Source organism: Heptranchias perlo, chromosome 14, assembly GCF_035084215.1.
Source record: "Heptranchias perlo isolate sHepPer1 chromosome 14, sHepPer1.hap1, whole genome shotgun sequence".
In the NCBI taxonomy this organism is placed as follows: domain Eukaryota; kingdom Metazoa; phylum Chordata; class Chondrichthyes; order Hexanchiformes; family Hexanchidae; genus Heptranchias; species Heptranchias perlo.
In genome coordinates this window covers 64,342,714-64,370,634 of record NC_090338.1, presented here as the reverse complement: position 1 = coordinate 64,370,634, position 27,921 = coordinate 64,342,714, and the positions used below count along the sequence as shown (strand labels likewise).

At 47.0% G+C, this 27,921-nt stretch overlaps 1 protein-coding gene across 1 annotated transcript in view; it reads left to right on the top strand.

Annotated features, from left to right (window-relative positions):
• The first annotated feature begins 15,479 nt into the window (after nucleotides 1-15,479).
• The window catches only part of LOC137332227 (B-cell receptor CD22-like), a 28,355-nt gene continuing 15,913 nt past the window's right edge, over nucleotides 15,480-27,921 (top strand). Inside the window, exons 1-4 of the mRNA XM_067995920.1 lie at nucleotides 15,480-15,536; nucleotides 16,037-16,103; nucleotides 18,027-18,389; nucleotides 20,961-21,269. Of these exons, the coding sequence (XP_067852021.1) occupies nucleotides 15,480-15,536; nucleotides 16,037-16,103; nucleotides 18,027-18,389; nucleotides 20,961-21,269 (796 nt within the window). The remainder of the gene's footprint in view (nucleotides 15,537-16,036; nucleotides 16,104-18,026; nucleotides 18,390-20,960; nucleotides 21,270-27,921) is intronic.

The window sequence follows — 27,921 nt, the reverse complement described above, 5'->3', positions numbered from 1 at the left end:
TTCTGCGGCGAGTGACTCACCTCCTGACTCCCCAAAGCCTTTCCACCATCTACAAGGCACAAGTCAGGAGTGTGATGGAATATTCTCCACTTGCTTGGATGAGTGCAGCTCCAACAACACTCAAGAAGCTCGACACCATCCAGGACAAAGCAGCCCGCTTGATTGGCACCCCATCCACCACCCTAAACATTCACTCCCTTCACCACCGGCGCACAGTGGCTGCAGTGTGTACCATCCACAGGATGCACTGCGGCAACTCGCCAAGGCTTCTTCGACAGCACCTCCCAAACCCGCAACCTCTATCACCTAGAAGGACAAGAGCAGCAGGTACATGGGAACAACATCACCTGCACGTTCCCCTCCAAGTCACACACCATCCCGACTTGGAAATATATCGCCGTTCCTTCATCGTCGCTGGGTCAAAATCCTGGAACTCCCTTCCTAACAGCACTGTAGGAGAACCTTCACCACATGGACTGCAGCGGTTCAAGAAGGCGGCTCACCACCACCTTCTCAAGGGCAATTAGGGATGGGCAATAAATGCCGGCCTCGCCAGCGACGCCAACATCCCATGAACGAATAAAAAAAATATCAGGAGGCAGCAAGTGGCAGTGGCATTTAGCCCCTCAAGCCTTTCCCGCCACTCAATGAGAACATGGTGGACCTGTGACCTTCGGCCCATATCCCTTGGTTCACAGAAATCTATCAATCTCAGATTTAGAATTCACAATTTCTGCAGAGCTTCCAAACTTCTCCCACCCTTTGTGTATAGAAGCATTTCCTACCATCACTCCTGCACCTCCTGGCTCTAAATGTTAGGCTATTTCCCTGCGTCCTAGTATTCAAGTATAGGAGACCTCCAAAAACAGTTACAAATGTCTCGGTAGCCAGAAGCAATAATCCAACCACTAACCTGTAAATCCAGCATGGTCCTTTTAAATAGCACTGGTGGGGGGTCCTCCAGGCACTCTCAAGCACGTTCAAATGGTCGGGGTTAAGACTGTGCGTTGAGTTGAGTGTTAAGTCCCAAAATAGTGTGTATCACTTTACACACCAATTGTATCCATTTTCTCCTTACTTTAGCAGCATTCGGTATTTGCGCATATGCTAACTCCTATAACAAGATGGCGTCCGGCACACGTCATGCTGGAAACGTGCGTGCGCATCCAAGGCATCATCTTGGATGTTGGAGAGGCCGCATAGCGCCGAAACAACGGGCGCTACACGGCCCAATTTAGCGCCCGCGGTTTCCCCCAGGGATCGGTTCTGCACCCATTTCTCTTCACGGTCTTTATTAATGACCTAGACAGTGGTGTTGTTAGTATGGTCAGTACGTTTGCAGATGACACCAAAATCTGTGCAAGGGTTAATTCAGTACAGTGCAATAAGAATATAAGAAATAGGAGCAGGAGTAGGCCATACGGCCCCTGGAGCCTGCTCTGCCATTTAATAGGATCATGGCTGATCTTCAACCTTAACTCCACTTTCCTGCCCAATCACCACATCCCTTGATTCCCTTAGTGTCCAAAAATCTACCGATCTCTATCTTGAATATACTCAATGACTGAGAATCCTCAGCCCTCTGGGGTAGAGAATTCCAAAGATTCACAACCCTAGATGTGTTAGGGGAGTAGGCCACACAATGGCAAATGGTATTTAATTTAAACAAATGTTGTCTCATGTATGTTGGTAGGGCCAACACAGAATACACATATTATTTGCAGGGAACAATACTAAATGAGGTTGAGAGTGAAAAAGATTTAGGTGTTATTGTGCACAGATCACTTAATGTTCATGATTAATATAAAGAAACTGTAGCTAAAGCTAACAGGATATTGGGTTGTATTAATAGACGCAGAGAAGTGTGAAATGATACATTTTGTTAGGAAGAACAAGGAGAGGCAATATAAACTAAACTGTACAATTCTAAAGGGGGTGCAGGAACAGAGAGACATAGAAACATAGAAACATCGAAAATAGGAGCAGGAGTAGGCCATTCGGCCCTTCGAGCCTGCTCCGCCATTCAATATGATCATGGCTGATCATCTATCTCAAAACCATATTCCCGCTCTCTTCCCATACCCCTTGATGCCTTTTGTGTCTAAAAATCTATCTAGCTCCTTCTTAAATATATTCAGTGACTTGGCCTCCACAGCCTTCTGTGGTAGAGAATTCCACAGGTTCACCACCCTCTGAGTGAAGACATTTCTCCTCATCTCGGTTCTAAATGTCCTACCCCATATCCTGAGACTGTGACCTGTCGTTGTGGACCCCCCAGCCAGGGGAAACATCCTCCCTGGACCCAGTCCATCTAGCCCTGTCAGAATTTTATGTTTCATAGAAACATGGAAAATAGGAGCAAGAGTAGGCCATTCGGCCCTTCGGGCCTGCTCCGCCATTCAAAATGATCATGGCTGATTTTCTAACTTAGTACCCTGTTCACGCTTCTTCCCCATATCCCTTGATCCCTTTAGCATTAAAAAATATATCTTTCTCCTTCTTGAATACATCTGATGACTTGGCCTCCACAGCCTTCTGTGATAAAAAATTCCACAGGTTCGCCACCCTCTGAGTGAAATTCCACAGGTTCACCACCCTCGGAGTGAAATTCCACAGGTTCACCACCCTCTGAGTGAAATTCCACAGGTTCACCACCCTCGGAGTGAAATTCCACAGGTTCACCACCCTCGGAGTGAAATTCCACAGGTTCACCACCCTCTGAGTGAAATTCCACAGGTTCACCACCCTCGGAGTGAAATTCCACAGGTTCACCACCCTCTGAGTGAAATTCCACAGGTTCACCACCCTCGGAGTGAAATTCCACAGGTTCACCACCCTCGGAGTGAAATTCCACAGGTTCACCACCCTCTGGGGGTATATGTGCACAGGTTGTTGAAGGTGGCAGGGCAGGTTACGAAAGCGGTTAAAAAAGCATACGGGATTCTGGGCTTTATAAATAGAGGCATGGATTACAAAAACGAGAAGGTTATGATGAACCTTTATAAAACACTGGTTCGGCCACAACTGGAGTATTGTGTCCAGTTCTGGGCACCGCACTTTAGGAAGGATGTGAAGGCCGTAGAGAGGGTGCAGAAAAGATTTACTAGAATGATTCCAGGGATGAGGGACTTCAGTTACTTGGATAGACTGGAGAAGCTGGGGTTGTTTTCCTTGGAACAGAGAAGGTTGCGAGGAGATTTGATAGAGGTATTCAAAATCATGAAGGGTCTAGACAGAGTAGATAAAGAGAAACTGTTCCCATTGGCAGAAGGGTCGAGAACCAGAGGGCATAGATTTAAGGTGATTGGCAAAAGAACCAAATGAGGAATATCTTTTTTACGCAGCGAGTGTTTATGATCTGGAATGCACTGCCTGAAAGGATGGTGGAGGCAGATTCAAGTGATGTACAAGTGACATTACAGATCGCCCACCCATTATGGAAACCACTTTTTCTTTCCTTTCTATTGATTTCCATGGAAATGGATATCATGCAGTTTCTATATTCTCAGGCCGATCCCCAAGACAGTTTCACACCTGGGTGGCAAGTTGAAAATCTACCCTACCACGTCCTCCAGTGAAAGAAAAAACTTGCATTTATGTAGCGCATTCCACGACATCCCAAAGCACTTCACAGCCTTTGAAATACTTTTGATGTGTAGTCACTCTTGTAATGTAGGCAAACGCGGCAGCCAATTTGCGCACAGCAAGATCCCACAAACAGCAATAAGATAATGACCAGATAATCTGTTCTAATGAAGTTGATTGAGGAATAAATATTGGCCAGGACACCGGAGAGAACTCCCCTGCTCTTCTTGGAATAGTGTCATGGGATCTTTTACATCCACCTGAGAGGGTAGGCGGGGCCTCGGTTTAATGTCTTGTCCGAAAGGCAGCACCTCCGACAGTGCAGCACTCCCTCTGTACTGAACTGGAGTACTGAGTACTCGATTATGTGAACATAAATTTTTCTACAATTTAAAGGCATCTAACACACAACTAAACAGAGTTAGGTACCAGAAAGAAAACTAAAGAGAAAGAAAAACTAAGGCCGCTATTAGATCAGCTAAAAGGATAATGGAAAAGAGGATTGTAGACAATTGTGGAAGAAATGGGAAAAGCTTTTTCAGTTATATGAAGAGTCAGAGAAGTTTCAAAGACTTTATTAGGCCATTGAAGGTTGCTGAAGGACTTGCGGAGTATGGCAGAAATATTAAATGCAGGTGGAGAAAGAAAGAGCTCTGAGCATTCTAGTGCATATAGATCTTTAAAGGTTCACGAGCAATGCCGTGAAACGATACTTCTTTACAAATATCAGCAGATAGCATGGGTGAGACATGAATGTGGATTATGTTGCTAAATTTTAATAAAAGTAGAGGGGAGCGATCATACAATCATACACCACAGAAGGATGTTATTCGGCCCATCGTGTCTGTGCCGGCTCTTTAAAAGGGCTGGTCCCACTGCCCTGCTCTTTCCCCATAGCTCTGCAAATTTTTCCTTTTCAAGTATTTATCCAATTCCCTTTTGAAAGTTATTATTGAATCTGCTTCCACCACCCTTCCAGGCAGTGAATTCCAGATCATAACAACTCGCTGCATAAAAAAAAATTCACCTCATCTCCCCCTCTGGTTCTTTTGCCAATTAGTTTAAATCTGTGTCCCCTGGTTACCGACTCTCCTGCCAGTGGAAACAGTTTCTCCTTATTTACTCCATCAAAAACCTTTATCATTTTGAACACCTATATTAAATCTCCCCTTAACCTTCTCTGCTTTAAGGAGAACAATCTCAGCTTCTCACGTCTCTCCACATAACTGAAGTCCTTCATCCCCGGTAAGATAAAGCTTTGTTGAGTAGATACGGGCTTGGGGGAAGGGACTTGCCAAAGAAAAACAGAACTAAACTTGTACTCCACTGTAACCTAGACTGTGCTCTATTGAAAAACCCACTACTTGTGTGGGATTTTACATGTTTTTTTACAATGGCATTGAGAGGCCAGTATCCTTAAAATCATGAAATTAAAAAACTCCCAGAAATATTTGGTTGGAAAGTATCCCAGAACAATTAAAAAATAAAACACCTTCAGCTGGTAGTTGGACTACCATAACTGGCCTCAGCACCCCCTGGGCATTGACAGGACCCCGCTCCTGATCAATATACAGTGACCCTCGATGGAAAATGCGTGCTCATGGATGGCAAAGTAAGGACGGGATTGAACTTGATAGTGAAGCCTCCTGTGGCCAAATAGCCTGCAGTGTTTGTCGTCCAGGCTCACACATGAGGAACAGGCACTTGGGGTGAGGGACTAGACGCCAGTTGAAGCTTATGGACCCATAGCCCAGTAAATGTCAGTGCCTTCAGGAGACGAGGAGAGAAAATTTAAATAAAAACCTCCAAAGTTCTGTGTTTTAAATCAGCTAACAGAAGAGCCGTTATTACTTCACCTTAGGGAGAGTGTTTTTATTCCAATTCACTCTTGGGATGTGGACGTCGCTGCCAAGGCCAACATTTATTGCCCATCCCTAGTTGCCCTTGAGAAGGTGGTGGTGAGCCTTCTTCTTGAACCGCTGCAGTCCGTGTGGTGAAGGTTCTCCCACAGTACTGTTAGGTATGGAGCTCCAGGATTAAGACTCAGCGATGTTGAACAAATGGGTATGTATGTCCAAGTCAGGATGGTGTGCGACTTGGAGAGGAACCTGGAGGTGATGCTGTTGCCATGCACCAGCTGTCCTTGTCCTTTTAGGTGGTGGAGGTCGCGGGCTTGGGAGGTGTTGTCGAAGAAGCCTTGGTGAGTTGCTACAGTGCTTCCTGTAGATAGTACACACTGCAGCCACGGTACACTGAGGCTACCTATTTATCTATTGATGGGTGGATTGATTGACCTTCGGTTGAACCTTGGCCTTTTGCCAAAACAAACATGTGAAGAGAAAAGTGCCTTGCTCCCTTGCCAAGCGTACCATCTTGAAATGATGCCAGGCATGCGGTACGCTGTAGCTACACATTCCTGCCTCCCTGAAGTCAGGACGGTGTGTGGCTTGGAGGGGAATTTGGAGGTGATGGTGTTCCCATGCACCTGCTGCCCTTTTCCTTCTAGTTGTGATCCATCAGCATGTGCCTACATGGAAGTACATAGAAGTTACAATACGAAAACAGGCCATTCAGCCCAACCAGTCAGCGTTTACCCTCCACACGAGCAAACAGTCCTAATCACATTTACCCACCCTGTCCCCTTATCCCTTCAACCCCATTTCCTTCATCCACCTCTCCAATCTAATCTTGATTGTTGACATAGTTTTTACCTCAACCACTAACCCTGGAAGTGAATCCCACAGCCTCACAACTCTCTGTGTGAAGAAGTTTCTCCTGCCCTCCGTTCCAAATATCTGACATTTAATCTTGTATCTATGGCCCCTCGCTCTTGACCCCACAAATACTGGGAACACTGTGCTTCTATTCACCTCCCATCCCTTCATAATTTTAAACACTTCTCTAATAGCCATGAAGAGTGGATCTATCTTTTAAAAAGTTGTCGTTTTATTGCCAGAGGCTGACTCAGTGGGCTTAATTTGGACTTTGTACGAAAGCGTAAAATGAGAGACAGCGAGTCGGCAGCCCGTTCTACATCTTTCCCATTGACTTCAGTGGAAATAAAAATGGGGAGAGATGTAAAACGGGCTGCCGATTCACGACCACCCGCTTTACACTATCGCTCAAGGTCAAGATTTACCCCGGGGTATCCGACAGCAAAGAGGGAGCCCGATGAAAAACCCAACAGACAGAGCACGCAGCAAAAAGTGGTCCGTTTTCAAACCACAGGGCTGACTTCAGCAGAGCAGGCGATGTGAGGGAGCTGGGGGAAGGATTGGCTCAGACCAGGGGCTGCATTGTGCTGAACTTACAGTGGCTGCGTCTGCAATGGGCAGTACAAACAGTTGATTGAGAGTGGCCCACTCTTGTACACGCTCTCCCTTGCATGCTGGAGTGTGCCCATCACGCAAACTGTGCCTCTATTGTGGCTTTTTCTCGCACTTCAGAAGCCTTCCTTTGTGAGTGGTGCGGAGCCAGTGGTGTGATACTCTGTCTGCACTGTACCATGCACACCCAAAAACTCTAATAATCCCTTATGGTGCTCGGCAATCTACACCACAGAAGTGGACAGTCTCCAAAGCATCCTCTGCAGGTTGGGAATTCTCATCAGTTTGTTTTTTGCATTGTGTTAGTTGAGAAAAGATCTTAACTTTAAAAAAAATGGAATTCGAAATGCGTGAATAGAATGAGTGACAGCCTTTTAGGCAACAATGGAGCATGTGATTGGTGTCGGAAGGGTTAATGATGTCCGTTATTGTCTGGTTAACTGGGACAGAAATTCGATCGAGCATGTCTTAATGATGAAAAAGTAAGAATAAATTAATGATTCCTTTAAATCGTAGCACTCAATGGAAAAAAACAAAATTCAGTGATTGAACAAGGGAAGGCGTCAACAAGTCTGTTGTTGCCTTGTTCGTTTAACATTACAAAATGTCAACTTGCTGCGCAGAATTACCATTTATAAGACTTTTGGAAAATGACCATTTTTATGCTGTTTTGCATTGATTTTTTTACATATTTGAAAGGAATTACTCAGCTTTTGTGACCTTTAAGGTTATAATCAGTTGTTCAATAGACAAACAGATCATACAGCACGGAAGGAGGCCACTCGGCCCCTCATGCTTGTGCCTGGAGATGACAGTTTCTCCCTTTGCTCTCTGCACTTCTCTCCATTACTGCCTTGTTTTTACTCACTGTGTGCTCCCCTCTCTTGCTCCATTTTGAAGGAGCGAGAATTTAACTGTAAGTATAGCTTGGGTTTTATAAGTGCGAGTCTTTTTTTTCGGTGTCTTTTATGTAACGTTAATGTTAGCAATTGTGCTTCCTGTGGGTAAGACAGCTTCTTGCTACAAGAAAACTTGGAGTCCGTTTGTTTTTTTTTTGCAATCCAGTTTTATACTTCGAGGTGCGTTTCCTCTCAATCATCAAAAGATGCTGCATGGTCGCAGCAGTGTGTTGTCTTGTTGAGGTTGTCAGTGTGCAAAAGAAAGAAAGACTTGCATTTATATTGCGCCTTTCTCGTCCTCAGGACATTCCAAGGTGTTTTACAGCCAATTAAATACTGTAGTCACAGTTGTAATGTAGGAAACGTGGCTGCCAATCTGTGCACAGCAAAGTCCCACAAACAGCAATGAGAAAATGACCAGGTAATCTGTTTTAGTGATGTTGGTTGAGGGATAAATATTGGTCAGGACACTGGGGAGAACTCCCCTGCTCTTCTTCAAAATAGTGCCATGATCGTTTACATCCATCTTAGAGGGTAGACAGGCCTCGGCTGAACTTCTGAACCGAAAGACGGCACCTCCAACAGTGCAGCTCCCTCAGTATTGTACTAGAGTGTCAGCCTGGATTATGTGCTCAAGTCTCTGGAGCGGAGTTTGAACCCACAACTTTCTGACACAGGCGAGAGTGCTACCCACTGAGCCACGGCTGACATCTCCATTGCCAGCCAAGGTACCGAGCCATGCAGACCAAGAAAGCCCCAAGTAGGACCCTTGGTTTGAGTTAGCTGAGCAGTTGGAGCGCTACAAATATCCTCAGCACTCCCGGGATAAGGAGGGGACAAAACCAGGCAAGGTTCCTGCTCACTATCAACTCCTGTTGGAAGCACATTGGGTGAGGATGGCATCAGCCTTGGCTGGCACATGAAGAATGGTCACTTGAGCCAGGTACCAGAGGGATGTCGGCACCTCTGGAAGCCAGTAAGAGTCAGAGTAGTGGAGGAAACTACGGGAGGGCAAAAACAGGCCTGACTGCAGCTCCACTAAGAATGGGGTTGATTTTGGTCGCGCCCAGACTCGTTGTTGAGCGACCAGCGCGTTCCCGAACCGAGGGGCCCGATAATCGATGGAAATCGTTCCTCGGGCCTCGTCGGCACATTCGGGTGAGCAAAGAGATCAATATCAGGCTCCCTGCCTCGCCGGCAGGGGCCCTCAGGTAAGTCCTGGGGGAGGGGCGGGGAGAGAGACTGGAGCGGCATGTTGGGGGAGGAGGTGAACGCAACTCCCATGGAGTCGCAGGGAGCACTCCTGCTTTTCAAAAGAATCATTTTTAAACTTACCTGGGAACGCTGAAGAATCCTGAGCGGGCCAGGAGCGACACCTGCCCACTCATCGCCAACTCATTTCTGGATGGGGTCTTTGGCCAGGAGTTAGGCCCCTAATTTACATATTTAAGGGGCCGAACGCCTGATTCAGGCATCCGTCCAGGATGCCTAAAACTACGCCCCCGTGAGTTTAACAGTGGGACCAACACCAACGCAGATTGGGCACAGGCTGTCCCACTGCTGTATTGGTACACTCTGTGCCCGCTTTGCACCCAAAAAACATAACTGTGAATTTGTATTGATTTATAGGAAGTCTGCGACCTATTTAAAGAACGGTCACATATGCATTTATATAGCACCTTTCACAACCTCAGGACGTCCCAAAGTGCTTTACAGGCAATTAATTACTTTTTGAAGTGCAGTCACTGTTGTAATGTAGGAAACCCGGCAACCAATTTGCGTACAGCAAGCTCCCACAAACAGCAATGTGATAATTAACACCTGGGATAGTTCCTTTACATTCACACATGACAGAATTTGCTTTGCAATTTTCAAAGTCAAGAGGTGCTTTAATGTGTTATGTGAAAGAATGCAGAGCTAGTGGGTAGGACTCATTAGGAGTCACATTAACTTAACTTGGTGAAAAAGGTGATCAGGTTTTCAGGTACAGCCTTTAATAACATGCACAGCTTCAGTGGGTTGAAGTCAAGCTGTGTGATATCAGTAACAATTACATTAACAGATGAAAGTAGGAGTAAAGGAATAGTGTTCCTTTGGGAATTGAGAAGCTTCATTAAAAGGCATGACAATAGATAGGCAATGGCATGAATTGCAACAATTATACATTCCTTTTTGGCGCAAAAACACAAAAGGAAAAGTGGCCCAACCATGGCTAACAAAACAAATTAAAGATAATATTAGATCCAAAGAGGAGTCATATAAAGTTGCCAGAAAAAGCAGCAAGCCTGAGGATTGGGAGCAGTTTAGAATTCAGCAAAAAAGGACCAAGAGATTGATTAAGAGAGGAAAAATAAAGTAGGAGAGTAAACTTGCAAGGAACATAAAAGTGGACTGTAAAAGCTTCTACAAGTATGTAAAAAGGAAAAGATTAGTGAAGACAAATGTAGGTCCCTTATAGTCAGAAACAGGAGAATTTATAATGGGGAACAAGGAAATGGCAGAGCAATTAAACAAATACTTTGGTTCTGTCTTCACGGGAATGGTCACAAATAACTTCCCAGAAATGCTAGGGAACCAAGGGACTAGTGAGAAGGAGGAATTAAAGGAAATTAGTATTAGTAAAAAAATAGGGCTGGAGAAATTAATGGGACTGAAAGCTGATAAATCCCCAGGGCCTGATAATCTGCATCCCAGAGTACTAAAAGAGGTAGCCATGGAAATAATGGATGCATTGATTGTCATCTTCCAAAATTCGATAGATTCTGGAATGGTTCCTGCAGATTGGAGGGTGGCAAATGTAACCCCACTATTTAAAAAAGGAGGGAAAGAGAAAATAGGGAACTACAGACCGGTTAGCCTAACATCAGTAGTAGGGAAAATACCAGTCTGAGAGTCTATTATAAAGGATGTGATAACAGGACACTTAGAAAATATCAATGGGATTAGACAAAGTCAACATGGATTTATGAAAGGGAAATTATGTTTGACAAACCTACTGGAGTTTTTTGAGGATGTAACTAATAGAATAGATAAGGGAGAACCAGTGGATGTGATGTATTTGGATTTTCAGAAGGCCTTTGATAAAGCCCCACATAAAAGGTTAGTGTGCAAAATTAAAGCACATGGGATTGGTGGTAATATACTGGCATGGATTGAAAATTGGTTAAAAGACAGGAAACAGAGAATAGGAATAAATGGGTCTTTTTCGGGGTGGCAGGCGGTGACTGGTGGGTACCGCAGGGATCAGTGCTTGGGCCCCAGCTATTCACAAAGATATCAATGATTTGGATGAGGGAACCAAATGTAATATTTCCAAGTTTGCTGATGACACAAAGCTAGGTGGGAATGTAAGTTGTGAGGAGGATGCAAAGAGGCTTCAAGGCAATTTAGACAAGTGGAGTGAATGGGCAAATAGATGGCAGATGCAGTATAATGTGGATAAATGTAGAGTTATCCACTTAAGAAGGAAAAACAGAAAGGCAGAGTAATATTTAAATGGTGATAGATTGGGAAATGTTGATGTACAAAGGGACCTGGGTGTCCTTGTACACCAGTCACTGAAAGCAAACATGCAGATGCAGCAAGCAGTTAGGAAGGCAAATGGTATGTTGGCCTTCATTGCAAGAGGATTTGAGTACAGGAGCAAGGATGTCTTACTGCAGTTATACAGGGCCTTGGTGAGACCACACCTGGAGTATTGTGTGCAGTTTTGGTCTCCTTACCTAAGAAAGGATGTACTTGTCATAGAGGGAGTGCAGCGAAGGTTCACCAGACTGATTCCTGGGATGGCAGGACTGTCGTATGAGGAGAGATTGGGTCGACTCGGCCTGTATTCACTCGAGTTTAGAAGAATGAGAGGGGATCTCATTGAAACATATAAAATTCGTGACAGGGCTAGACAGACTGGATGCAGGGAGGATGTTTCCCCTGGCTGGGGGGTCCAGAACGAGGGATCACAGTCTCAGGATATGGGGTAGGACATTTAGGACTGAGATGAGGAGAAATTTCTTCACTCAGAGGGTGGTGAACCTGTGGAATTCTCTACCACAGAAGGCTGTGGAGGCCAAGTCACTGAATATATTTAAGAAGGAGCTGGATAAATTTCTGGACACAAAAGGCATCAAGGGGTATGGGGAGAGAGCAGGAATATAGTATTGAGATAAAGGATCAGCGAGGATCATACTGAATGGCGGAGCGGGCTTGAATGGCCTACTCCTGCTCCTATTTTCTATATTTCTATGTTCAAATGGGCTAGTGTGCTCGTATGGAACACCTTTATCCATTATTTTAACTAAGGCATTGGTCTATGTATTTTAAACGTTAAAACAAAAGTAAACACTGTGGATGCTGGAAATCTGATCATAAAAACAGAAAAAGATGGAAACACTCAACAGGCCAGGCAGCAACTGCGAGAGAGAAACAGAGTTAACGTTTCAGGTCGATGACCCTTTATCAGAACTGGTTTAATCGTTAACATGCTCACTGTCAATAGCCTGATTTTGACCCTTGTTTTTAAACGGGTTACCAACCTGATCTAAAGGTTCCCTAAGGTTGACAGACCTGAAGATCTCCTGTGAATAATTAACTGCTAATTCATCTGTGCCTCATTGGGTAAACGCATCGACCGGAATGTACTGAGACCCACATTTCCTCATCCCCAGTTTGTGCTGAAGTGGCTGGTCTCAGCTCGGGCACTATAATTGGTCTCACGCACCCTTGAACTGGGGCCGCTGCCACAAATCGCTATCCAGTTACTCCCGACTGGAAAGTGCTTATGTGCTGGCATTAGGCGAGAGCGGGATCGGGCTTAGCTGCTATGGCCTCCACGGTCGAATTGCCTGTTGCACATCAAGGGGCCGACTTTCGGATGGCCGAGCGGGTGCGTTGGGGGTGGGGGTGGGGCTCCTAAAACGGCGGAATCTCGGAGCGGGTTCGGAGCCCGGCTCCAACCCGCTGACTTCTGGGTTCCCCAGTGACGCGTTTGGGTGCGCGCGCAGCTCCCGCATGCGGGACTCCCACCGGCTATTAAAACCGGCGGGAAGCTGCTTTAGATAGTTAGTCAGATACTTGAGGTACTTGACAGACCTCATTGACTGGAGATTTTGGCAGGGGTGCAATTTTGACGGATCCTCAGTGTGTTTTCCACCCTGCGGGAAACATTCCCTGTTGCAACAGACGTGTTTCAGCCAGCAGCCAGTGGGAGATGCAAATGATTATTTGACAGGTGGGGAGAAAACCTCATTTATTGCAGCAGGGCACTCTGTCACTTCAGACAAAGTTTTAGCTGCATCACCTTTGTCTTTCCACTCAAAATTCTTAATTTATACCCTAAACTCTGCTGTGCAAACACATTTACCTACTTTGCGGACCCCCTCAAACTCACACCGTCAGGATGGGGGGCGCCATAGCTGCATTCATCACTTCATCCGAGGACGAGCAACATCACCAGCCTCACCAGGCACGGCGTCCACCTCCGCCACGTGGAGCTCCACAACACAGTGCTGCACCACAGGCACCTGCACAAAATAGTCGTGCAACTACACATACACCCACTGTAGGGTGACCCAATGGGTGGCATCAAGTGTGGGTGTTCATGGTGAACCTCATGAAAGGGACTTATTACACAAGCCTGTCAAGAATGGCCAAGATGTGGCAGTAGTGGTGACAATAATAATATTTAATGTGCCATTAACAAAAATCAAATATAAATAAAAAACATGACAAACCGTCAAACACCCTTGGAGCTCACAAAACCTTCGCCTTACACTTACGACTACTTCTACGTGGTACTTCCTCTGTGGCTGCAGCAGAGGTAGTGGCAGGTTGCTCTTTTTCATGCCCTGACCGATTAGATGCTTTGGGCCGACGCCCTCTGGGTTTCGGTGCCCGTGAGGGCCCCTCTAAAGACTGCTCCACCTGCAATTGTGCAGGGGCAGACTCGGCCACCTAGAGAGGAGGCAGCATTGCGGGTACTGGTTGAGGGGGGGCAAGGGGTGAGACGTGGGGGCGTTTTGAGTGGCGTCCCCACTTCCATGTCCCCTTTCGCCATCATCCCTCTCCTGGGCCAGGCCCACATTACTCCTATCACCCTGCTGGACGACAGTTTGGAGGACATGTGTGAAGCCTTGTGAGGCCAGTGCCAGAGTATCTGCCTGCCTGTTTAAGGCGGCAAAATGTTGCTCACCCTGAGTCCGAAGGGCCGTTGTCAGGGCCTCAATGGACTCATTGGTGAGCCGTGCTTGAAGCTCGATGGAGGCTAGCCTTCCCTCCATCACAGACATTCCCGCACTTACTCGCGACAGAGATGCCCTCACGTCCCTGTAACAGTATCTCCTGTACCTCTGCAACCATTACACTCATGCAGGAGTTGGACTCCTCCATCCTTTGCGTGATTGTGGAGAGTGCGCGTGGCACTTGTTCCAGCACCTCGCAAATGTGCTGCTGCCCCTCGATCATTCTCCTTTTCATGGATGGCCCCCAGGGTTCAGCATCTGTGTCCAGCTGAGCAGAGCCTGGAGAAGAGTGCTCCCACCGACGCAGACTCTCCGCAGCTGCCTCTGCCACCAGTGTCTGCTCGTGCTCACATGTGGTGACTCACCATGTGCGACCCCAACTAAGTGAGGACGGGGACCCACCGAGGTGTGTGTATCTGCGCTGGTGGATGGCTCGCTCAGATGTGATGGTGCCCCCTCAGAGGCCGGCTGGTCTTCTGAGGAATCGCCCTCCGCCATCACAACAGTCGCTGAAGGCCCTGTAAGAGAACAGAAGGCAATATTAAGCATGATGACAGATGTTGAGGTGCTGAAGCTGAAGATGGCAATTGCTATTGTGAGTGCTGAATGTTAAAGTTCTGTCACCAGCCGTTTGCCGGGTGGCAGTCTCGGCGTCCCCGACGGACAGGCACTCGAGGGTGCGGCTTAGTTCCAGAGCCTCCTACTCCACTTCTGTGAGGACGACCAGATGTTGTGGCCCCCCTCAGGTCTTCGCCTTCTCCTGTGCATTCTGGGCTCTCTTCTCCTATAAGGGGAGAAAGTAGAGAGGCATGAGTGAGGGATGGTGACGTGGCCAACCGATGAATGCATTGGTTTGGGTGAGGCTGACCGTGAAAGAGATGCATCAGAGGGTGAGTGTGAGACAGAGCCATGACATTGTATGAGGATTGGGTTGAGTGGTAGTGGTGGGATGAGTACTGGGGAGGTGAAGAAGTGCAGGTAAGTTGAGGATGAGGTTTGAGTGGGTGTGAGGAGTGATGTGATAGAGTAGTGTTGGCAATGCAGAAGGAGTTGTGGGGTGGGGGCGGTGATGTGGAAGACGGAGTGTCGGAGAATGAGTAAGTGTACTTACTTTGGCTGACCTAGTTAGGTCATTGAAGCGCTTCCTGCATTGGATCCATGTGCGGCAGACGTTGCTGCTGCTGGTGACCTCCTCTGCCACCTCGAGCCAGGCCTTCTTGGTGGCAGGGACAGGCCACTTCCTCCCGTCCGTCGGGTAGAAAAAATATCCCTCCTCCTCCTCGTCTCATCCAGTAGGACCTGGAGTGAGACATCAGTAAATCTGGGAGAAGCCTTTTCCCCAGGCTGCTCCATTCGATAATTTTGGTTGTTTGTTGCAGGAGCAGCCATTGGAGGACTGCCCCTTTAAATAGGGCTCCTCCAGCTGACAGCCTTTGATGCGGGTGTGCAATCCGCCCGCTGCGCAGGTTTCCGACGGCAAACCCAAAGCCACGGTAAGTGGCTTCAGTTTACCAGCGATCGTATGGGGAACGGTCAGATTTTACTGGGCGGGTTACCCAGGCGCTCAGTCACCCCCCTGCTGCCATCCCACCTCCCTGGTAATATCGGGGCCCAAGAGTGGCCAGTCGGGGTGAGTAGCAGCAAAAACTGGGGGAGAGTGGAGAATTTCAACCGCACGTAATGGTAAAAACACACAGAGTGGTTTTTGTTTCAGGAAATCCGAATTTGTAAGATTTCTTTTTCCAAAAATTATGATTATTTCGGCCCTGCAGTTCCACGACTGCTCGTCCTGAAAAGGGGTGGAGGAGAGGAGTGAGAGGCCGAGAGTACAATGAGAGTTCAGTGCTTGGTCTGACAGATGTGGGAGTTCGCGTAACATCCATTGCTAAATAAGATTTAAATCATCTCTTTGTTGACTGTGGTCCATTGTCTATTGTGCAGGTATCAATGTGTCTGATTGTCCTCAGCTGCTGTGTGTACATGTCCCATTGAGGCTGAGATCGACACAATGAGAACATCACACTGCACCCTGGCACTTATAGCCGTGTGTCTCATCAAGGGTAAGTGTCCAATTACACCAATCACCATGTCTAAGCTTTGGAGATCATAGAATGATACAGCACGGGAGGCCATTCGCCCCATCGTGCCTGTGCCAGCTCTTTGAAAGAGCTATCCAATTAGTCCCACTCCACCCTGCTCTTTCCCCATAGCACTGCAAATTTTTCCTTTCCAAGTATATAATCAATTCCCTTTTGAAAGTTACCATTGAACCTGCTTCCACCACCCTTTCAGGCAGTGCACAATTTGCTAAATTAAAAAAATTATCTCACCCCTCCCCTGGTTCTTATGCCAATTATCTTAAAGCAGTATCCTCTGGTTACTGACCCTCCTGCCAACGGAAACAGTTTCTCCCTATCTACTCTGTTACAATATGGAATTCTATTATAGGATACTCTTTCAAAACCCTTCATAATTTTGAACACCTCTATTAAATCTCCCCATAACCTTCTCTGCTCTAAGGAGAACAATCCCAGCTTCTCTAGTCTCTCCACGTAAGCTTATTTCTTTTCCTTTGTTGCCAGTCTTTTTCTTTCCCTCCTCCCCTGATTGTTACTGGGCTACGACCCCATGAACGATGGTCATCCCTTGCCCACTTGGCCATTCTCCACAAGCTAGGCCAGACTGGGCTCATGTGGAGGGAGGAGTCCGTCCAAAATTCACAGCCTGGGCCATTTGCATGGCCTGGGCACTGTCCGAGCCAATTGCAGTGGGATCTGGGAAGTGGAAACAGGACCGTAGCTGCAGGTCCTGCGAGGTCTTTCTTAGCCATTGGCACTGAGGCCTTCTGGTTGCTGCTGCTGGTGATCAGGTGCCCGAAGGCCTTGAGACCTGAAGGTTGTGCCGTGCGGTCAAACATCTAAGTTGCTTCCAAACATCTGCTGGTCAGAGGAGAGTTCCCACACCCCCACCCCGCCACCGCCGGCCTTTTGGGTGTCCCCCGCAGACACGCACGAAGGAAAGTGAGGTCAAAGGGCCCGAACCGCCCCTCCCACCTCATCTGCACCCCACCTACTGCAAGTGTAGGCCCCAGTCCCCCCGACAAAGGGAATGCCATGGAAATCCTGGGGCAGCGTAGTGGGTGAGGGGGACGGTGGTCTTTTCCCCTATTCACTCCACCTCGGAACTGAGCGCTCCTTAGGTGCAGAGAAGAGGAAAATCCTCCTTGAGTGTCGGCAGGCTATCCTACCACAGAGGGCGTCACAGCTGATCCTGGTCTGACATCCAAACACCAGCAGTCGGACAGTGACTTTTTAATTATCGATCCATGTTTATGTTTTCTGCCTTATGGACGGGACCAATTATAGCCAGCTAATCTGGGTGGTGCAGTGGGTCGGGAGATTGGTTGTTGATTTGGGATCTGGATTCTGAGCTTGATTGATGACAGTGTCCTCTGTCTCCTGGTTGTAAGGACGCAGTGTGAGATACTTTTGAGCGGCCTCAATCCAATTCCTAGTGGGCATGGACGCAAACCGCCCCTGATTCAGTCCCAAACCGCAGGGTTAAGAAAGAAAGAAAGAACTTGCATTTATATAACTCCTTTCGCGACCTCAGGTCACCCCAAAGCCATTTGCGTGGATGCTGGGTGCAGATGAGGTGGGATGCCCCTCCATGGTCAATCAGCCTACTGACGCTCACTGTCCTGGGCTCATGTACGAAGGATGGCCATTGGGCTGAGGTACCAGAAGGGCAATGGAATCATACCAAGCTGGAGTCAGCTCCTTCGGGAGGGCCGGGCAGAAAATGATTGGAGAAAAGCAACGTTGCTGGGTCTTTGGGGGTCTTTAAATCCATCCTGATAGCACCGACACTGATCTGTGCCCATATAACTGGATATTGCCCCATTACAGGACAACAGATAGATTCAGACTGGATCACAGCCAATTGAGGACAAGTCATGATGTTCCTATGTTCCATCCCTGCAGGGTCAGTCTGCCAGTGGTCCGTCTGGGTCGATAATTCTGTTTTCGTTTGGGAAGGAGAGTCCGTGGTTTTGAACTGTTCCTTTCAGTACCCTGACCCACTCCGAGACCCCTCCACTGTAACTGCCAGGTGGCTGAAGAACTCTCCCTTTCCAAATAACAACCAGGCCGCTGAAATATATAACAGCGGGAACTTGGAGCGAGTGTCACCCGATGTGCAGCTGATCGGAGATCTGAATGAGAGAAACTGCTCACTCCAGATTGACAACATCCACAAAGCGGATACCGGGATTTACTACTTCAGATTTGAACTGGGTCAGGGCAACAACTGGTCGGGAGAAGATGGGGTCAATGTCCATGTATATGGTAACCTGGATCTTTTATATTGTGTGTGAACTTTGTAAAGAAAAGCTTGCACTTATAGAGCACCTTTCAGGACCTCAGGACAGCCCAAAGCGCTTTACAACCAATGAAATATTGTTGAAGTGTAGTCACTATTGTAATGTAGGAAACGTGGCAGCCAATTTTCACACTGCAATATCCCACAAACAGCAATGGGATAATGACCAGATAACCTGTTTTTAGTGATGTTGGTTGAGGGATAAATATTGGCCAGGACACCGGGGAGAACCCCCATCCTCGTCTCCAAAATAGAACCATGGGATCTTTTACGTCCACCTAAGAGGACAGACGGGGCCTCGGTTTTACGTTTCATCCAAAAGACAGCACAGGACTCCCTCACTGTCAGCCTTGACATTGTGCTCAAGTCTCTGGAGTGGGACTTGAACCCACAACTTTTGTGACTCAGAGGTGAGAGTGCTACCCAGTGAGCCAGCCTAACATCCTTAATGTTCAAACATCAAGGCCTAGGATGTTGGTGCTAGGGAATTAAACATCCATTTCAGGCACACAGAGGCAGTGTCAAGCCCTCCCAGAGTGGTTGGATGCAAGCTTGGATCTTCCAATGTGGGTGCAGTTAAGACCCGAATGGTTAGAAGCAGACTGGGAGTGTACTGTTTACACCCCATTTTCCTCGATCAGCTCATTGGCATGGCTCTAGATTTCATATGTGGGCAGGCACAGGAAGTACAGTAGTGACAGGTGCAGGAAATTTTACAAGGGTCAATTTTAAAGGGATGGGGGCAATTAAAAGAAAGTGGCACAATGGTGTGACAAAAATTCTGGAAAGGCTCAAAATAGCATCTCAACCCATCAGCCAAGGCTTAAGAAGCAACAGGCAAGTGCGGGGGAGGAGGAAACCCAAGGTACCTAACCTGAATCCGCATCAAATGACAGTGCAGCCCAGCATCCAACGCTCTGTTTGGCAGCTGTTGAAGTGGGGGCAGTGCTGCATGAGGTGGCATGCGGGTGGACCTCTTTGCCATCCCATGGCACCATTTGCCTGGGTCAGCATTTCAACATGCCTGCCAGGAGATTGAGACGGATTAGGTTCTGCAGCTAATTGGCACTGTCATTGGTAGCTACAGGTGTCCTAGTACTAGGTGGCACAGCCCTGTATCAGGGCCACTGCTGATCCATGCCCTGTGAAGGTAGTTCGCCACAGTCATCACCAAGTATGTCCAACAATGTCTGCAGATGTGGTTGGTGGAATCTTGGCAGGTGCGACCAATCAAGGTACATTGGGTTGTTGGCCACCCTAGCATGCCTGTTTTCATTCAGTGCCACGGTGCACTGTGCTTTCAATGAAGTATCCATCCAACATTGAGGCTGGTCAGGCATGCGTGTATATTAGAGGTGGCTTTGAGTCAGCTTCTTCTGGGAATAGGAGCCCACACCCACACTAATTGCCCGCCAAAGCAAAGTCTGTTTCCCTCTTCTTGTACGTGTTGGGGCACTGGTGGGTGGGTGCAGAGCAGTTCTCGAGCAGTCTGACCTGCCTTGACGTGGCTCTATTGGTCCTGGTCTTCTCCCAGATGGGGGGGGGGGGGGGGGGAGTCACGTGGGCGAGAGTAATAGTGTGGGGGGGGGAATAAATTAGAAAAAATGGTGGGGAACTTGTGAAAAACTAGAAAAGAGAAACAGGGCAGAAATACACTTACTTTAACATAACTGTTTTTTGGATAACCTTGCATATATGCAGCATCCTTGGATAACTAATTCACATAGAATTAATAAAGAATCATCGTCTTGCACACCGAAACATTGAGAAATGGCCTGCAGGACGTCCCTGCCGCCATATTGATATTCAAATGAGGCTCCGGCCTGTTGTGAGCTTGTTCCCACTGACCATTTGGAAATGGCAGTGGAAAATGGGTTGGGTGGGGTTTACAGCTGATCAGAACTCCGATATGAGCTGCCTGATTTACATCGGTACAGGGTAGGGTAGAGCTCCCTTTAACTCTTTTGTACTCAGAAGCATGCCCCTGATCCTGTGCCTGCGTGCCATTGCTTCACCTCCCACACCAGCCAACCTGTGACCATTTAGAGTGCATCAGCCAATGTGAGTCACTGTTTAAGGTATTGGTGTGTTGAATGCCGAACTCATTCATTTGAGATTCCACTGTTCACCATTTCAATTCTTATTTCTGGGCTTCAGTCTAAGTTAGCGCTGAATGTTTTGTCATTGATTCTTGGGATGTGGGTGACTCATTTATTGTCGTCAGTAATGGCCTGCTGGGCCACTTCAGCGGGCATTATGGTCCACATTATCGAGTCTGGAAGTAACAAAGGCATGGATGAGGGTTTCAGCTGCAAATAGGCTGAGGCAGGGGTGGAGACTGGCAATGTTATGGAGATAACTGCTGGGATACTCGTCTGATATCAAACTGTGACACTACCATATCCAGTGTAGAGACACCTGTTGTGCACCCATTGCCTGTTAGTGACCGGGGATGATATTGCACAATTCTTCCTTCTTTCTCTGACTTCAAAGTTTCAATTTGTTCTGTAAGCTTGTTTCATTTTCCCACTGCACAGGTCGTCCTACGAAGCCATATATCTCCGTCCCGGAAGAAGTGCTTGAAGGTGACGAGCTGGTGACTTTGACCTGTTCCTCCACCAACATTGACCAAAGGGGGAGAGCCACTCTGAGCTGGGATGGTACCTCTGATCTGACGGAATGGGTCCCCAGGACCGAAGAACAGTGGGCTGGATACTCCTGGTCACTCACGAGTAATATTGCATTCATCCCATCATACCAGCATCACAACAAGCTCGTCAAATGTATGGTCAATTACATACCATACCCGTACTCAGATGAAACCTACTTAACGTTGCAAATAAGATGTAAGTTCAGGTGACTTTCAAATGACTCTCAATTACAAACAGAGCCTTGGTGCACATTGATGCTACTAGTTGCAAGGTCTTCAGCCAAGACTATTAATGGCTTGGTTAAACAAGAGAAAGATCATGAAAGGGATTGATCTTGTAAATCTATAATTGATCAACGTACTGCAAAAGGGCGAAGGTATTCTTTAACCTCTGGGGCTATTGAAGCCTGATTAATCACATTGTACATTGATCTTGAGTGCTGGGGAGGTTCCCCTCTTTATTATGGCTAAAAAGACAGGGGTTAGTTATGGGGATGGAGGGAAGGAAGGAGGAAAAAGGAAATAGGACAGGAAGCAGGCAGGGATCAAGGGAAGAAGGAAATAGGGAAGGAGGAAGTAAGGAAGGAAGCAGGCGGGTATGAAGGGTGGAGGAAAAGAAGGGTGGAAGTGAGGATGCCAGGGAGGGAGAAAGGGTGGAGGGAGCAGGGAAGGAGGAATATATATCCCTAGTACCTACAGGTGATGTGTTTTGTATAAATATACAGTGATATACCTAGTACCTACAAGGGGTGTGTTGTGTATAAATATACAGTGGTATTTCTGGCACCTACAGGGGGTGTTGTGTATAAACATGCAGTGGTATTTCTGGCACCTACAGGGGGTGTTGTGTATAAACATGCAGTGGTATTTCTGGCACCTACAGGGGGTGTGTTGTGTATTAATATGCAGGGGTATCTTTGGTACCCACAGGTCGTGTGTTTTGTATAATGATGCAGTGGTATTTCTGGTACTTACAGCTGGTGTAGAATTATAGAATCATAGAATGATACAGCACAGAAGGCGGCCATTTGACCCATAGTGCTTGTGCTGGCTTTTTGTAAGAGTTCTCCAATTAGTCCCACTCCCCACCACCCCCCCGCCACCCCACAGCTCTTTCCCCATAGCCCTGCACATTTTTCCCCTTCAAGTATATATCCAATACCCTTTCGAAAGTTATTATTGAATCTGCTTCCACCACCATTTCAGGCAGTGCATTCCAGATCATAACAACTCACCGTGTAAAAAAATGTTTCCTCATGTCACTGCTGGTTCATTTGCCAATCACCTTGAATCTGTGTTCTCTGGTTCCCGACCCTTCTGCCACTGGAAACAGTTTTTCCTTATTTACTCTATCAAAACCCTTCATGATTTTGAACATCTCTAGCAAATCTCCCCTTAAACTTCTCTGCTCTAAGGAGAACAATCCCATCTTCTCCAGTCTCTCCACATAACTGAAGTCCCTCATCCCTGGTACCATTCCAGTAAATCTCCTCTGCATCCTTCCTAAAGAGTGGTGCCCAGATCTAGCCACAATACTCCAGCTGGGGCCTATCCAGTGTTTTATAAAGGTTTATCATAAATTCCTTGCTTTTGTACTCTATGATTCTATTTATAAAGCCAAAGATCCCGTATGCTTTTATAACAGTCTTCTCAACTTGTCCTGCCAGCTACAAAGACGTGTATACATTGACCTCAGGTCTCTCTGTTCCTGCACCGCCTTTAAAATTGTACCATTTAGTTGATATAGCCTCTCCTCATTCTTCCCATCAAAATGAATCACTTTACACTTCTCTGCGTTAAATTTCATGTGCCATGTGTCTGCCCATTTTACCAGTCTGTCTATTTTTTTATTATTTGTTCCTGGGAAGTGGCATTGCTGCCCATCTCCAATTGCCCTTGAGAAGGTGGTGGTGAGCCGCCTTCTTGAACCGCTGCAGTCCGTGTGGTGAAGGTTCTCCCACAGTGCTGTTCCGTAGGGAGTTCCAGGATTTTGACCCAGCAACAATGAAGTGACGGTGATATATTTCCAAGTCGGGATGGTGTGTGACTTGGAGGGGAACGTGCAGGTGGTGTTGTTCCCATGTACCTGCTGCTCTTGTCCTTCTAGGTGGTAGAGGTTGCGGGTTTGGGAGGTGCTGTCGAAGAAGCCTTGGCGAGTTGCTGCAGTGCATCCTGTAGATGGTACACACTGCAGCCACAGTGCGCCGGTGATGAAGGGAGTGAATGTTTAGGGTGGTGGATGGGGTGCCAATCAAGCGGGCTGCTTTGTCCTGGATGGTGTCGAGATGCTTGAGTGTTGTTGGAGCTGCACTCATCCAGGCAAGTGGAGAGTATTCCATCACATTCCTGACTTGTGCCTTGTAGATGGTGGAAAGACTTTGGGGAGTCAGGAGGTGAGTCACTTGCCGCAGAATACCCAGCCTCTGACCTGCTCTTGTAGCCACAGTATTTTTGTGGCTGGTCCAGTTAAGTTTCTGGTCAATGGTGACCCCCAGGATGTTGATGGTGGGGGATTTGGCGATGGCAATGCTGTTGAATGTCAAGGGGAGGTGGTTAGATTCTCTCTTTTTGGAGATGGTCATTGCCTGGCACTTGTTTGGCATGAATGTTACTTGCCACTTATCAGCCCAAGCCTGGATGTTGTCCCGGTCTTGCTGCATGCGAGCACGGACTGCTTCATTATCTGAGGGGTTGCAAATGGAACTGAACACTGTGCAATCATCAGCGAACATCCCCACTTCTGATCTTATGATGGAGGGAAGGTCATTGATGAAGCAGCTGAAGATGGTTGGGTCTAGGACACTGCCCTGAGGAACTCCTGCAGCAATGTCCTGAGGCTGAGATGATTGGCCTCCAACAACCACTACCATCTTCCTTTGTGTTAGGTTTGACTCCAGCTACTGGAGAGTTTTCCCCCTGATTCCCACTGACTTCAATTTTACTGGGGCTCCTTGGTGCCACACTCGGTCAAATGCTGCCTTGATGTCAAGGGCAGTCACTCTCACCTCACCTCTGGAATTCAGCTCTTTTGTCCATGTTTGGACCAAGGCTGTAATGAGGTCTGGAGCTGATTGGTCCTGGCGGAACCCAAACTGAGTATCAGTGAGCAGGTTATTGGTGAGTAAGTGTCGCTTGATAGCACTGTCGACGACACCTTCCATCACTTTGCTGATGATTGAGAGTAGACTGATGGGGCGGTAATTGGCCGGATTGGATTTGTCCTGCTATTTGTGGACAGTACATACCTGGACAATTTTCCACATTGTCGGGTGGATGCCAGTGTTGTCGCTGTACTGGAACAGCTTGGCTAGAGGCGCAGCTAATTCTGGAGCACAAGACTTCAGCAGCTTCATTATGAACCCAACATTTATCATAAGCCTCCTTTTTCTGTTTTATTTTAATCTCTATATCTTTAATCACCCAGGGTGCTCTGGCTTTGGATGCCCTTCCTTTCCCTCTCATGTGAATGTGTTCAGTCTGTACCCAAACTGTGCCCTCTTTGAAGGCCTCCCAGTGCTCGTTTACTGTTTTACCCAATCTTAGATTCCAATCTACTTGGGTCAAATCCCTTTTCAACTCACTGAAATTAGCCTTCCCCAAGTGAGTATTTTCACATTTGATTTTTCCTTGTCCATTTCCATAATTAATCTAAACCTAATGATGTTGTGATCACTGTTTCCCAAATGCTCCCCCACCGAAACATGCTCTACTTACCCCACTTTATTCCCCAGAACTAGATCCAGCTCTGCTTCCTTCCTCATTGGGCTGGAAACATACTGATCAAGAGCGTTCTCTTGTACACATTTCAGGAATTCCTCCCCCTCTTTGCCTTTTACACAGTTATTTTCCCAGTCTATATTAGGATAATTGAAGTCCCCCATTATCAATACACTAAAGTTCTTGCATCTTTCTGCAATTTGCCTGCAAATTCACTCCTCTATCTCCTTCCCACTATTTGGTGTCCTATAGAATACACCCAGCAGCAAAATAGCTCCTCCATTGTCCTTTAATTCTAACCAAATAGAATCTGTCTTTGAACCCTTAACTACATCATCCCTTTCCAGTGCTGTAATAGTATCTTTGATCGATACTATCATTCCCCTCTCCTTTTTTCCCTTCCCTATCTTTCCTGAATACATTGTAGCCAGGAATATTAAGTGCCCATTCCTCCCCTTGTTTGAGCCAGATCTCTGTTATTGCCACTATTTCACAATCCCATGTGGTCACTTGTGCCTGCAGCTCACCAACCTTATTTACCACGCATTGTGCATTTACGTACGTGCACTCCAAACCCTCGCCTTTCCCACCTGTCTGATCCCTCCTAATTCTGAACTGTTCTTTATTCTAATGCTGTTTGTCTCTCCCAGTCCTCTGTGCACCTTTTATCTTCTCTTTAATGCTTCATCCTGGTGCCCATCCCACTGCCAAATTTATTTAAAACTTCCCCCATAGCAGTAGTTAACCTCCCTGTGAGGATATTGGTCCCAGCCCTGTTGAGGTGCAACTCATCCATCTTGTACAGGTCCCTCCTGCCCCAGAACTGGTCTCAATGCCCCAGGAATCTGAAGCCCTCCCCCCTGCACCATGTCTCCAGTCACGCGTTAACCTGTCTTATCTTACTGCTCCTATACTCACTAGCAGGTGGCACTGGGAGTAATCCAGAGATTACTACCTTTGAGGTCCTGCTCTTTAACTTCCTCCCTAGCTCCAAAAACTCTATCTGTAGGACCTCAACCCTTTTCCTACTTATGTCATTGATTCCAACATGAACCTTGACTTCTGGCTGTTCCCCTTCCCCCCACAAAATGTTCTGCACCCTCTCAGTGACATTCTTTACCCTGGCACCAGGGAGGCAACACACCATGCGGGACTTACGTCGGCAGTTGCAGAAACGTCTGTCTATCTCCATGACTATTGAATTCACTTTGACAATGAATTTCCACACTTCAGTCTGCCCCCGTGCAGTCATTTGCCCCATGGTGCCATGGATGTGCTCCAGATTGCACTCCCCCGAGGTATGGTCATCCTCACCGGTATTCAGCACTGAAAACCAAATTTGACAGTGCCACACTCCCGGAGGATTTCTGCACTTCCTGCCTCTTCCTGCCCTGCTGGATGGCCACCCACATAATATCCTCCTGAACTCTCTGTGGCTGCGGGGTGACCACCTCCTGGAATGTGCACCCCAGGAAATTCTCAGCCTCCCAAATGCACTACAGTGACTCCCGCCATTCCTCAAACTCAGAAACATTGAGCTTGAGTTCGAGCAGGTGGAGACACTTCCTGCACATATGGTTATCCAGGACACGTGAAGCATTCTGGAGTTCCCACATGGCACAGGAATTGCAGGCAACAGGTCTCAGTTATCCCATCATTTTACTTAAAAGTCTGTATACTTATGTTATCCATCTATCGATATATATATATATATCAGCTTAACTCCTATTTATTATTTATTTACTGTTTAAGTATAGCAGATTTTTATCGAATGCAATCTGATCCCTTTAATATTGGTATCCTCTACTTAGTTAATTTAAATTTTACCCACTTAAATCTAATTAATTACTGATTATGTATTAATATATTTACTTATTTATACTTACTTATATATATTTACTGTTGTCCCTCAGTTTAAATTACTTAGCCCATCCTTCCCACTCTCATCAAATTTCGAAGTTAACTCATTTAGCAACTCACTCCATTTCGCGATTCACCCAGCTCTGTGCTGAAACATGTTGTGTATAAACATGCAGTGGTATCAAAGGTATGTACAGGTGGTGTGCTGTATATTAACATGTTACGGTATCTCTGATACCTACAGGTGGTATGTTGTGCATAAACATTCAGTGGTATATCTGGTACCTACAGGTGGCGTATAGTGTATCAACATGCAGTGGTATATCTGGTACCTACAGGTGGCATATAGTGTACCAACATGCAGTGGTATACAGGTAGGGGGGTTAAATTGGATAACCTCTGAAAATGGGCGTGGGGAGTGCGGTACATGATTAACCCACACCAGTTGGTTGCAATGCAGGCAGCATGTTACATTTGTGCTGCCTGATGTTTTAAATGATTGCTGCGTGCAGCTAGCGCTGACTGCACTGTCTGCACGCATCAGCAAGCGGCCCTGATTTTGCGAATGGCTCGCGCTTCTTAAAGGCAGCCTGCACCTTTTAAAGGGGAGGTGCGTTGTGGCTGCAAGAAATGGTGGGAGTCATTTCAAAACTGAATCTGTGCGGTGATACTTTGAAGAATGGCTGTGCCTGGGAGAGAGCGTGCACCAAGGTTCTCTGATGATGCACTGGAGGCCTTGGTGCAAGAGGTGGATAGAAGCAGGGGCATCCTGTTTTGATATGCGGGGCAAGAGGCCCTCCAGACATATGCTGAAATGCCAGTGGGAGGAAGTAGCTGACAAGGTCAATGCCAGGAGCATAGCACCAAGAACATGGATGCATTGCAGGAAAAAGTTCAATGATTTAACACGAGTGGTCAAGGTGAGTGAGTTCAAGCTTTAATTGACATATCCTCCCAACTGCACCTCGAGCCTCATCCACTGCTCAATTCACTACACTCCCATCACCCACCTACCCACAATCTCATTCAGTCAGTACTCAACCATTCAAATCATATGCTTTATCTCACCCTCACACACTTAGCACTGTTGCAAGCCGCACACCCACAACTCACAGTTCGCACACACTGGTAACTATTCAACCATCTTGCAGGACACTCACTGACACACTTCCTTCTTTCTTACAGGAGAAGGTGGTGCATAACAGGAGGCAGCAAGTGGCAGTGGCTCTCTGGAACACAAACCTGCTGTCCTCTCTCATGATGACAGCATT